Source organism: Siniperca chuatsi, linkage group LG20 (assembly GCF_020085105.1).
Source record: "Siniperca chuatsi isolate FFG_IHB_CAS linkage group LG20, ASM2008510v1, whole genome shotgun sequence".
Lineage (NCBI taxonomy): Eukaryota > Metazoa > Chordata > Actinopteri > Centrarchiformes > Sinipercidae > Siniperca > Siniperca chuatsi.
In genome coordinates, this window is record NC_058061.1 from 11,022,782 (window position 1) to 11,035,803 (window position 13,022).

Genomic DNA, 13,022 nt, shown 5'->3' on the forward strand with positions numbered 1-13,022 from the left:
TCGAAAACACGTTATCAATTTCTCACGGATGCATTATTTTAATTTTCAGGCACAAAATTCCTTCCAAATCCACCTTCAATGCTAAAAATTTGAGTCATCTTTATGAGGTAGATGGATTTTTCTATCCTGCGGCCAGATTCAAAGTGGTCACCAGTTTTTATTTAAAACACAGCAGCTGACAAGGCCACAAACATCACATCTCCATTTTCAAACGAAGGTGAGGCCAGGACAAACTTTCTCTGCATTGAAGGGAGGTGATAATGAACATTAATATGTACAGCTGGCTCTTTATACAACTCTTGCTGTGCTGCCTTTGGTGTCCTGTTGCGAGGGTGTCTAAGCTGTGCACCATCAATGGCAGGGAACAAAGCCAGAGAAAATATCAAGTCTTTTTCCACAACTGCCTGCCTGCCTTGCTCTGCCTTAAGATTAATCTAATTTGGTCTTTATTGAGAAATAGGAAAGAGCAGTTTTGTTTTATTTATGTATGTTTTTTTCTCCTCTGCTCCTTTCCTTTGTTGCTTCTCCTCGGCTGCCTCTGACAAAAGACAGCCAGCCTGCCAAGCCCGGTGTTGCTCTGGGACGGACCTGTCAATCACTCCTGACGGCACCCTGACAACATGTACGTTAAAATTTCAAACGGGACTCAAAGGCGGCGCATGACAGCAGCGCCTTTGAAAGTGGCTGTAGCGCTCGGCGACAGCCAGAGGAGTACGGGTGGAAAACAAACTAGAAAACAACAGTGCGGAGGGAAAAGAGAAAGAGAGAGTCAGAGACAAAGAGGGGAAGAAAAAAACAACAACAAAAAAAACAAAAGTTAAAAGCAAAACAGTGAAGAATGTGGGTCTTGATGATGGGAATTGGCATTAGATTCTCCCTTGGTGTATTATTGTTTTTTAATTTGGTTGAAACCCCCTTGAGTGGAGCTTTCGGGCTTCTAGGGACTCTGCTGAGGGGCCGTTCTTGCCGCAGTCCAGGGACAGCAGCGCCTTTCTCCTGCTCCTCTGAGGCCTCACTCAGATCAAGTCAAGCTTTTTATGCATCTCATCCTTCAACACAAAACAACTGTGCACGAATGTTAATACCATTCTTGATTATATCTTGCATACCTTCGCTTCATGGTTGTGCAATTAATTCCTAGTAGAAATGGAAACCAGTGCTTGCCACCGAATTTTTCTGTAGAATTCATAAATCTAAGATCTGTAGCTGCCAATACAGACAAGAAAATGGACAACTCAATTTCTGCTGTCCTGCAAGCGTCAGGACGAAATCTTTTTAAAACACTGCGTATCCGTAAACCTTTGCCTACAAGCAAATGCATGGCATATGGCGTACAATGTGCACACACAGGCTTGAGGATGTACTTTCAAATGATCACCCAGCACAACACACAGACACAGACCACCACCTCTTCAACATGGCTAAATGAACAGTGTAAATGGGGTACAACAAAAAGGCCTGGGCTGTGCCAGACCCTATGGGAGAACTGCCATCTCTGCAGTCCTGCAGTTTGTGGACTGATCCTTCAGTCAGCATCCACATCTGCAGTTCAAAAACACACACTGGCTTGAAACTGCTACAAAGCTAACTGTTCATTGTCTGTCGGAGACTTTGTTTGACCATGCTGTGTGTGTGTGTGTGTACATGAATGTGTGTCTAGTCTAAGTTTGTTTGAAACTAGCTGTCTAAAATCAACTCTAAGGCTGTAGTGTGTGTGTGTGTGCGCGCTCAGCGAATGTGTGTGTCGCTTCTACAAACAAGTGGACAAGCAGCATGTGTGCTGGGACACAGGTCATGTCAGCCTGTTAGTGACTGTTTTTTGTTGTTGTGTTTTTTCACTTCTCCCTCGATAAAACTATGTCTGAGCACTGATAGGCTTCAGTACAGACAAGAGCCATGGCACTGACACACACACACAGAGCTGCACCACATGAATTCGTGCCATTGTCTAACTCATGTGTACATACATGTGTGTTCAAGCTTACTTACAAATGTATACATACAAGCAAACAAACACAAATACCAGCTAGACCAACAGCCAGAGATATGGCTGTGGTTTAAAGAACTTAAAACAGCCATCCTGCAGTCAGCCAATGCTTTGGCTTCTAGTGCCCTCTAGTGCTTGGAACTACCTGGCAAATTAACTGGGATATCTAGTGTAACTGGTCAACTGTGAAGACAAACTGAGTGCTATTGAAATGCAATAGAACTATTAAAAAGAACAACAATATATTTTATATTTATATAAAATAAAACTGTTTTTGACAAAAGTTAAAAAATAACTTTTGTCAAAAACAGTTTTATTTAAACATAAAGGTGGTGCTTTCCTTACAAATCCTGAAGTGACATTGGATAACGATAAGGCAAAGAATAAAAAGGCATGCACTCATTTGAGAAAACAATAAATAAATCTCATAAAACATTTGAGGCACTTTAAAAAATTAAAAACATAAAATAGCCATGTCTACTCTATAATTGCAAATTCTGCTATGTGCAGTTCTGCAGTTCAAAAGAGCCAAAAGTCTAATTCCACTGATCTTAATTTTAATACATAACATAATTGTGTTATTTTTCATGGCTTAACTATATATATTTAAATATATTTTATCCAACATATTTTGAATTTGTATAAAAACTAAATTTGTCAACATCAAGGATATTACTAAAAGAATGATCCCATATGTAAAAATTCGACAGTGAACTTACTTTAAAATGTAAAAAGTTACTGTTTTAAACAAGATGTTCTTTTCACAAAGCTGGCTGCACAAGGAAAATCATATTTCAAATATTACAAGCCTGTCTTATCTGTTGAGTCCCATCAAATTGCTTTTAATGAGATCAATCAAACTAATTTACATAAACACATAGCTTTTATTTTATATTCAGCCCCTTTAAAAGGGCTTCTGTTGCAGGACTAAGTCTAGATTATCGCAACATTTTCTAAATCATGTTTCTTTATTCTTAAGAACTTAACAGCTGCATCACAAAAACACAATTAAAATACATCTTCACTTAATTTGTATGGTTTAGTTAGGCTGACAGTAATCTCTCTTTATCTGATAAAAACTGAATCTCTTGTGGATTTGAATAACTTAAATGTTTCTGGTAGCCAAGTTGTAAAAGGTGATATAAAAATACATGGAAAATAAAACTGGTTAATAATTACAATAGTTTATTTTAACTGGGTCCTATGGGAAAGTGATATAAGACTTCATATAATTTTATATGTGTGCTCATAACCAAACGAGTGCGCCTGGACAAAAAAAAAGCATCCTGTTATTATGCTCTCTGTTTTGTATTATTTATGTGGTGCACAGGAAAGGCCTTTGAAAAACTATGCACTACAGATATTTTTCACATAAAATGTGACTTGTTCTTTTAACATAACTGGGTAACGTCACATGTTTTGTCTTCCATGTGTTGATCCCCTCAAATGATTAATTCCTTCATCAATCATATTTATTGCACATAATTCTTTACAGAAAACATTTTTATTTCATGCCACATCATCGAACATTTCCCCCTGTGAGAATACTGTAAACTGTTAGATAAAACAATAGTTTAGATTGTTAGATAAAAATGCTTAAACTTTTTGTTTAATATCTGAGGACATTTATTTTTATTAGAAATGCATTACAAAATATAACATAAAAATCAAATAGCAATCCAATCTGAAGTAAAAAAAAAAAACAATCCAATATATCTTGACATATTTAGCCAAATCCAGTGTAACCTAACATATGTAGGGCAGCTAAGGTCTCACTGCCTTTGAGCAACGGGATATTCCATGTGAGGACATTTATGTAGTCTTATCTACTGCTTAATTTAATATAATAAGGAAGGATTTTTGTAAATCATATGCGTGTATTTTTTGCGCATGCATGATAGAGCCAGCAGAAGTGGGATTTGAGAGGCACCTCAAAGCTATGATTATCCTGAGTGTCTCTGCCCAATAATGTTACCTGCTGGGACAGCAGCACTGCTCCTCTAAATAAATTGCAAGTGGCCTTGGGCAATAAGAGGAACCCTCCTTTGATCTGCCTGACTGCCAATGAGGAAAATGTGCAGGCAGTCAATCAAGCTCTTAAGGCTTTGCAACAATGGAGCCGACCCCAGTTTATTATTTATTTTTTTAAATTGATGTATTTCATTATCACAAGGTGTCTACTTGCTGGGGTGCTGGGGTACTGGGTGTGGGGGGGGGGCAACATGATCAATAATTGATATGCGGTGTGAAAAAGCTGATTTGCTGCCTCTCCTCTGGTGCACTTGTCACTAGCTGTTGTCAGAACACATTTGCTTTGATGACAAATTTGAAGAAGTGAACAACAGCATCACATCTGATTACAAATTTAGTGAGTGGTGAAAGGCAGGGGCCCCTTCTCGCTGAGGTTCTGTTTGTTCAGGGCGCTCTGGAGGAATGACTACCAGGCTCTGAGGTGAGTTACAGTCTTGTAAGCAGAGAGATGAGAAGGGGTTGAACTTTTTTGTCATGTGTCAGTAAACAGCGTGACTTGTTTGAAAGGCACCTGGATTACAGGGTGAAAAGTTGCTCTTTAAACCTTTAAAGCTTTGGGGCATGGGAGACACGCCACGTCAAAACAGAGTGTGGAGATGAGGAGTGAGAGCAACTAAAAGCCATAACTCCCCCTGGTGTGTCTGCTGAGAGACAAAGGAGTTGTCCTGCTTTTCACAGAGTTTGGGTCATGCTGTATGGTGAAGCATCTCAAATCGATTTAGTCAAATAAAGAATTTGCTTGAATTATTTGAACAGTCCAGGTTTTCTCAAAGACAGCTTGTACTGACGTGAAGAAAATCCATCATAAACAAGAAACTGGTTGTTGTGAAATACTTCAAAGATCAACTTTAATTGTGAACACAAGTCAAAAAGGAAGAATTGTTATTTAAATTTTTGATATTTTAAAGAAACACAATTTGGTATAACTACATTGCAAAGTGTGGCACTGGTATGGTAGTCCTAAGAGGGATCTTCTAATGATATGAACATGTTTTCTGTAGCAGCACTGTTAAAGCTCACTAAAGTGTATAAACTGCATTCACTGTAAACAGAGAGTTATAAGAAAGGTATAATCTCAGATATACAGTAGTTGCGTATAGATGTTTGTGAATTGTGAAGGATGATTTTTCTTTCAGTGTTGCACCTAAAGGATCACCTGCAGGTCGTCAGAATCAAACTAAAAGAAAATCTTTATGGTGATTTCATTGGTAAGAGTAGTTCTTAATTAGCCTAAATGTTTTTTTATTACATGTACAAAGTGGAGATTTACCACAAACTTTAAAACTAAACCCTGATGGGGAAACAGTTCAACACGAAATCTCAAAGACCGGAAAACAAACAACATATCAACAACTCAACATAATTGACAGCTGCATCCATTTGCTCGGTCCAAGCCCCCTCCTCCTGCTTTTCCACTCTGTTCTTCCAACACCATTTCCTCTTTTAATTATCCCCCAGCAAAAAAGATGGAGCACATCAGACGCATCGCGGTAAATCCTGGCCCTGGCACAGGCTCATAGTGGCTCCTGCGTCTGGCAATCCCGATAGAGCCTGTGTGCTGGCAGTGACAAGAGAGGGAGGATGCCTGGAGATTTTCTGACAGAAAGAATGGAGAGGATGATCTCTCAGCAAAAGAGAGGTCCTCATTCTACTCCCGGCGTGGGATGCTTTTTGGCGAGCGCTTTCCGATCATACCACATTTTCAGCACCAGATTAGCCAGTTCTCCGGAGCAAAACTCACATAGACCCCTTGTTTACACCTCAGTATGACAGTGTTTTTGTAATGACTGTTCAGTAAAAGAGCACATTGGAGGCACTGCAAGCACGGCTGCTCTCCTATCTCTCCCTACAACATTTTAGGGGTGAGACTTATTGTATATAGCAGGGTCAGAGACACCATGGTTTGGATAAAGGGAATATGATTTGTTTTGAATTGAAAGAAGTCTCCTATGACCTGAAATGTGTTTTACTGAGTGAATTGCACATTCACATTCTAATTAGGTATCAGCTACACGAATGGGTTTTTCTTTTGGAAGCCAGATAGATGAAAAAGGTTGCAAGTTAACTAGTGCTGGGGTTGCTATCTGTCAAAGTTTCTCCTATCTCTGTGGGGTGCACATCAATCACAGAGGACCCCAACTGACAGTCATTCTGCGGGCTAACAGTGTCGTCATCTCCCACGCGATTACACAGATTGCACAATGAGATCCTCGGACACAATGGAGCTGCAAATCTAGCCCCCCACTCTGTTCCCTTCTCCTTTCCTTTTCTTCCATCATTCTGAGATGAAGAGTGGAATGCTCCACAGCCGGTAGCTTTCTTCTCCTCCAGGGGGAACCGAGAAAGCAGGCAAGGGCCTCTGTGATGTTACTATCCCTTCAGGGTGGGGAAGAGATGTCTTGTAGCACAGCTAAAGATGATCATTTGAGAGCCTGTGAAACAAGGTTCCCCTCTGGAAGCCACAGAGATATGGGGAGAGCCAAGGTCCCGACTAATGAATTAGGGTTAGCTGATGTTCCTCAGTGATGAAAACGAGAACATGGCAATGATGGTAGTTTTTTTCTTGGTTTAGACATTGTATTGCACCCCAGTTACTGTACGCACTTCTCTCAATACAAAGGTCAGAGGTCAGGCTGAACAGCAGCCTTGGAGCTGGTCGAGTCCCGCTCAAAGGCAACTCGGAAAAGTGAGTGCTTGCTACTGTGTCACGCGAAGCTTGAACAAGCGCTTTCCAGCCAGAGAATGAATTCCCTGTCATTCTGCTGCCTTCTTGCATCAAGACTTAGTACAAGGATTTTACATTTAATAGGAATGATGAAAGAATTCATTAATCTATGAATGAACATATGAGGAAACTCTAAACATTTGTTTCTTATATGTTCTGATAAAACCTTTCCTCCCAGAGTAAATATATGCTCAAGAAACTCACAAAACAAAACAACATCCCATCTGATAATCTGCAACAATTACTCTGCACACTGTGATGAAAGGATATCAATGATCTACTTATGTCATAGAAAAAGAGTGCAACTTCAAACATGAAAGCTATTGAAGCCTATGAGAGTTTCAAGTCAATGAATGATCAAAGGAGCAAAAGCTTATCAACGCTGTTCCTTAACACTAAAACAGTGTCGTATGGCTCTGGATGTACTACCACAGTAGCAGTGTTTTTGCCCAGGAACATAATGGCTATTGTGCTTTCTGAAAACATTTGCCTTTTTACACAGTTGAAGCTGCAAAAAGCACACAAAGTGGAGAGGGGGCACAAGCCCTTTATCTTGATGAAAGGCTAAAGGATGAGACTGACCTTTCTGGCATCAGCTGGGCTTTGGGAACACAATACATGGTGGCAACTCTTTCTGGCCTTTTCCCCTTCAGCTCTGGGCTATGCTTACAAGCCAAAGACTCAAGTCCAAACATCTATCATTTTATACAAAGACTCAACCACACAGATGCCCCAAACCCCGCCTTTTATATCACACAAACACACAAACACACACACACACACACACACACACACACACTACGCAGTTCTGTCTGTACATCTGCAAACAGACCAGTCCCGTCTGGCATCATAGTACAACTGCAGGCTATGGAAGCAAAAAGAGACAACAGATCACTGTAGATTACATCCAACACAAAAGCTTGACTCAGTCCACAGTATCAGCACCACGTTCTTTTAACAGAAATTGAATAACAATTACATTGTGACCTGTACCACTTAGAGAACGCACCAATCCAAACTCACTTAAACTGGGACTGAATGAAAAGTAACTATGTTACAATTTTCAATGCAAGCAAGACATGAAATGGATATCATGACATGGTTAAGTACTTTTTTGGAGAGTGCCTCCCAAAAATGACCTAACTCACCATACACTTTAAAGGCTTTGTTGTTGGGGGGCCACATACCTAAAGAGCCTTTGTGTGACATTTCAAAAGGCTGCATCACAAGGTCATGACGGAACAAGGGTCATACAAACACAGAATAGCACTTGTGTGGTGTTTGTTTTTTGGGAGGGGGGAGGTGTCAATTCTATAGGTAAACTCTAGCAGACAGGAGATAAGTTACCCGTGGGCTGTCAGACAAAGGGAACAGTAGTTGGCATCTGAAAAGGTCAAGAGTAGTAGTCCCTGACGTGTCAGAGGCCTCATCGTCAGTGGGAGAGTATAAAAGGACCTGTAAGTGCGGGCTATGGTGCGCAAAACATTCACAGTCCTGCAACCATGGGAAAGGTGAGCTCACATGCAATATAGCAAAAGCTTTGACAAAAAGGTGAAGAAGGAAAATGGCATGGGTTGGGAACTTGTGGCAAATATTGCAGCAGAGGAGAAGAGAGGAAGCAAAAGTACTAGCAGCATGAGTAAAAATAGTAGCTTCAAAAACAGAATGGACTGCTAACTCTTGTGGACTTATTTTTGAGGGGGAAAATGGATATAGGTGCTTAAAAAGGAAGCGTCTGTGGAGATCAACAATTACGTGGTATCCAAAGATGACAGATTCATTGTATTTGTATGACAGCAACAATAAACTGGCTCCTTAAATTTGAAAAGTTGACAGTGTTCAGATTGGGCGAGCATACAATTTATTCTTTAAATAAATGTCAGCTGAAACACTAGTTCAAATTGCCTTGATTTTCACCTGGGAAGCACAGAAAATAATATACAAGTGTACAGCAGACTGGAGAGGCTTGTACACTCAAAGAACTCATGAATATGTAATTGAGTTTGTTCAAGGGAGAGCAGTGTCCCCTACAGTCCATTCATGAGTATTGCAACTAGTAAATATATAAACATTAACTTTAGTGAAACATCCTCTCTCTTTTTCAAGATTATCTTCTACGAAGGCCGCAACTTCCAGGGTCGCCACTGGGAGTGCGGCAGTGACTGCATGGACACCTACAGGCACTTCAACTGCTGCAACTCCATCCGTGTCAGCGGTGGTCACTGGGTGGCCTATGAGAAGCCTCACTACATGGGTTACCAGTACATCCTTGGCCCTGGCGAGTATGCTGACTACCACACCTGGATGGGCTTCAACAATTGCATCCGCTCCTGCCAGATGTTCTCCCCTGTAAGTCAATCAAACAGACAGATAGGATTGGTAGTCCCCCCTTAACCCCCCACTGCTCACCTTGTACATCAAATGCCGTTTTAGAAATGGATGTCAATCACTATCCTTTTGATGTAATTTACAGATACTCAGGCAGGTCATAGCATAAAAGTCTCTGTTGGAAGGCCCACAAGGAGACCCGGTCAGCCTTTAAAAGGAAGATGATACACCCCCCCATAAGACTTGGTGCCTTCATTCTAATTCAGTTAGTCACATTGAGTGTTTCTGGCAGTTTAGGGAGGGAAAAAAATCTAATTTTGTCATGCTCTGGAAGAGTTGTTGCTCATTCTCATCTGTAGTTACTTACTTAAAGAAACCAAGTAGTACAAGTACTCACTTGAATTCAAAGTTAAAGAAAACAGCTCAGGGCAGAAAGCTCTACCAAAGTGCTCTCTACCAAAATAGCATAATAATCATGTTCTGATTTCTGTCACATACAGTATAGAGGATCCTACAAGATGAGGATCTACAACAGGCCTGACATGATGGGACACATGATGGAGTTCATGGATGACTGCCCCAACGTGTACGAGCGCTTCCACTACCGTGACATTTACTCCTGCAACATCATGGAGGGTTACTGGATCTTCTACGAGCACCCTAACTACAGGGGACGCCAGTATTTCCTGCGCCCTGGAGAGTACAGGGCCTGTGGTGATTGGGGCTGCCACAACCCCATGGTGGGCTCATTCAGGAGGATGAGGACTCTCATGTAAACTATGCGCAACTCAAATGAACATTAAACGCTTGATTTTCAAATAACATTGTCCTTTGTGAGCTTATTTGAACAAATCCACACAACATCATGGAACATCTTCGACCAATAAAAGCCTGCTGCTGCTTAATGATCTGTCACAGTCAAATACCTATTGAAACAAACCAAACCTTTTCTCTTTGCTGCCCTGCCTATCCTCATAGTCTGCATGTAGGTTTGTGGCATTCATGCCAGTAAAGGCAGATGTTGCAACTCTTATTGTAGCCCTTTGAGAAAGTGCAGTTGTACAGTATTTTCCATAGACAAACAGAGCTTTGACAGAGACAAAGAGGCTGCTGCAGCTCACCCATCCTACAGTATAGTGTTCTCCAGTCTATAGAGTGAACTGTGCTGACACGACAAAGCTTTGTTTCACATTTGCAAAGCCCTGATCCCAGCAGGGTCTATAAAGAGGTCTGGTACAACCCGGCATCTGATCTGGTCTGAACTTAACACAGTTACAATGGGCAAGGTAAGCATGCAATTTAAAATCTATACAGTAAAAGCAACTCATATTTTTGATGTGTGGTATATTGATCATTTGCATCTGAGGGGTAAATACCTTGAGTTAAATGCTGCAAAGACACTCAATATTAATATTTCTTTTTGTCACATAAAATGCTAAAGATCTTCACTAAGTGATAACCTTTTGTGGGTAGAAGTGTAATGGTCAGCAGTTCTAAAGGATTGTTTACCATATTTTGATAACGCAGGGATGTAATAAAGAATCAAGGTACAACATTTTAATGAATGAAATTAAACACCATACAAAATAAAAGTTGCAAAATAAGACTTTGTTAAATTATGCCTTTTTCATCTGTTGAGGATAGTAAAAAATTGCAGTTATTCAACTGAGCCTGGAGTCTTAATTCCTATAAAAATAGGCCAAGACTTTTTTTCTCTTCATTAAAATATACTATATTTTATTCAACTTTGCTTCTGGTACATCATTTGGGACATTTTTTCATACTCCCTTAAGCTTATCTATTACAAAATTCTTCACTTACAATTATTCAATAACAAGAACTTTGTTGGATAAAGCTAACTTGCAAACCTGGCTCAGAATACCAAATGGGTTATGAAAACCATGCAGACTAAAAGTTATTATTGTTCAAGAGTCTGAACAGCGGGAGGACAGAGAACTAGTCATACATATAAGGTGTATATTAGTTTGTCTTTGGCATAGTCCTGTGGTGATAATGTCTACTCATCCATCATGTGCAGATTATCTTCTACGAAGACAGGAACTTCCAGGGTCGTCACTATGAGTGCAGTAGTGACTATCCTGAGATGCAAAACCACTTAAGCCGCTGTAACTCGATAAGAGTGGAGAGCGGTTGTTGGGTGGCTTACGAGAAGCCCAATTATGGCGGCTACCAGTACATGCTGCACAAGGGCGAATACCCGGACTACCAACGCTGGGCAGGCTTCAATGACTGTATCCGCTCCTGCCGTATGGTGCCACCTGTGAGTTTGAACTGATGCCCTTCCCTGTTTGCAGCAATGTTCTCACTAAAGGTTTTGTGAAGAAGTGCCATTTTAGGATCATTTAGTTCTCAAGCTTAGTCCTACTGTTTTCACCACTCAGTGCCAGTACATGTGGCTAAATTAAAACATCTCTTTTTGGCTTGACCTATAACTGCAGTAAAAATAGACTGGGTCACAGGATCAGGACAAGTTTAGTCCAGGAAAAAGTTTGTCCATCAACTCATATCAAATTTCTTATTGTTGTTCTTCTTGACTGTAGTAATATAAAGCTGAACAAATGCTATCTTAAATGGCAGTATCATCTTAGTCTCTCATCATTTCTTCCCTAGTATAATGGGAACTACAGGATGAAGATCTTTGAGCGGTCTGACTTTGGGGGCCAGAATCTGGAGCTAATGGAAGACTGCCCAGATCTAAATGAGCGTTTCCACACCCGTGACATCTCCTCTGTCAATGTCATAGAGGGCTACTGGATGTTGCATGAACACCCCAATTACAGGGGACGCCAGTACTTCTTGCGTCCTGGAGAGTACAGAAGGCACAGCGAGTGGGGAAGCATCAGCCCCACTATCGGCTCTCTGAGACGTGTCACTGAGATCAACTGACTCCCAGCTTTTTTACCCTTATTGAGCCCCACTGTTAAGCTTTCCACCCTCTTGTTCCCCTAATGCCAGCACTGTTTCAGTGTGGTCTCAACACTGTGGTGTCCAAACCTGAAATCATACATTTTAATGATGGGGTATTTGGTGCGTCTGTCGTTGGGTTCTGGTTTTGTTGGGTTGCTTTGCATCGTTGGGTAAAGTTCCTCCCCAACTCAGTGCTCAAGCAATGCTCACAATAAATAGTGATGATCTTTTTTGCTTTGGTCGTCCAATAGCAAAATGGTTTGCCTCGCCGGTCCCCAACCTCCTGTCCTACTGGAATCACAATAAACGAAAACTTGATGAAAGTCAACTAAAGAGCCTTTGTTAATTTTCTATTGACTACTACAGCTGTCACTATAAAAAGATCAGGGGGATATGGCTTTTCATAAATCTGAGGAATATTTTTCTCTTTAGTATGATGATTGAACTTTAGTTTCATCAGGCCACAGAGTTAGATGTAGAAGTGTAACCACTGAGGGCCTAGTAAGACCAAGAGTTTCTACAGTTTGCCGGGATATCGTCATTCCACATACACAAAGAAAAATTATCAAGGAAACAGAAGCTTATTCTTTGAAGTTTTATATTAAAGACCAAAAAAGGGTTATCTGAGGATGAGCATGTAGGAGTCTTTATGAGATCACATGGTACAGAGTAAGCGCGTTGGGTCCATGAAAGATGCCCATATTAGATCCACATCACAGGGCCAGTGCCAACTCAAAGAGTTGGAGTCAAAGTGGCCTGGTATTAGCCCCGAGCATCAAGCTCTCTCAGAACAAAAAACAAAACCCAGTCCACATCCCTGCTCATACATTTTTCATCAGCCCAAGATACTGAACCCTTTCAGAAATAAATATCAATTATTGAAATTGTTAATTAGACGCTGCGTAATTGGCAAAGATACACATGAATAAATAACTTTGACCATTAATTATTGATTCAAAAAATTTTAAGCCCAGCAGGGAGTGCATTTGAGAGTCTCTTAAGATCAAGCACAACAAGAAATAT

General features: G+C 40.6%; 2 protein-coding genes across 2 annotated transcripts; both read left to right on the forward strand.

Moving 5' to 3' along the window:
- The first annotated feature begins 8,102 nt into the window (after positions 1 to 8,102).
- On the forward strand, positions 8,103 to 9,893 carry crygmxl2 (crystallin, gamma MX, like 2). The gene is made up of 3 exons (XM_044179453.1): positions 8,103 to 8,254; positions 8,850 to 9,092; positions 9,572 to 9,893. The coding sequence occupies exons 1-3, from the start codon at positions 8,246 to 8,248 to the stop codon at positions 9,845 to 9,847; spliced, it is 528 nt and encodes a 175-aa protein (XP_044035388.1). The 5' UTR covers positions 8,103 to 8,245; the 3' UTR covers positions 9,848 to 9,893.
- A 170-nt stretch (positions 9,894 to 10,063) lies between these two features.
- Positions 10,064 to 12,327, forward strand: crygmx (crystallin, gamma MX). Its single transcript, XM_044179454.1, has 3 exons — positions 10,064 to 10,357; positions 11,110 to 11,352; positions 11,703 to 12,327. The coding sequence occupies exons 1-3, from the start codon at positions 10,349 to 10,351 to the stop codon at positions 11,976 to 11,978; spliced, it is 528 nt and encodes a 175-aa protein (XP_044035389.1). The 5' UTR covers positions 10,064 to 10,348; the 3' UTR covers positions 11,979 to 12,327.
- The last annotated feature ends 695 nt before the right edge of the window (positions 12,328 to 13,022 follow it).

Excerpts from the sequence above, each read along its gene's own strand:
- crygmxl2 (XM_044179453.1), top strand. Across the intron at positions 9,093-9,571 it reads CCTGCCAGATGTTCTCCCCT|TATAGAGGATCCTACAAGAT; the intron begins GTAAGTCAATCA and ends TGTCACATACAG.
- crygmx (XM_044179454.1), top strand. Across the intron at positions 11,353-11,702 it reads CCTGCCGTATGGTGCCACCT|TATAATGGGAACTACAGGAT; the intron begins GTGAGTTTGAAC and ends TTTCTTCCCTAG.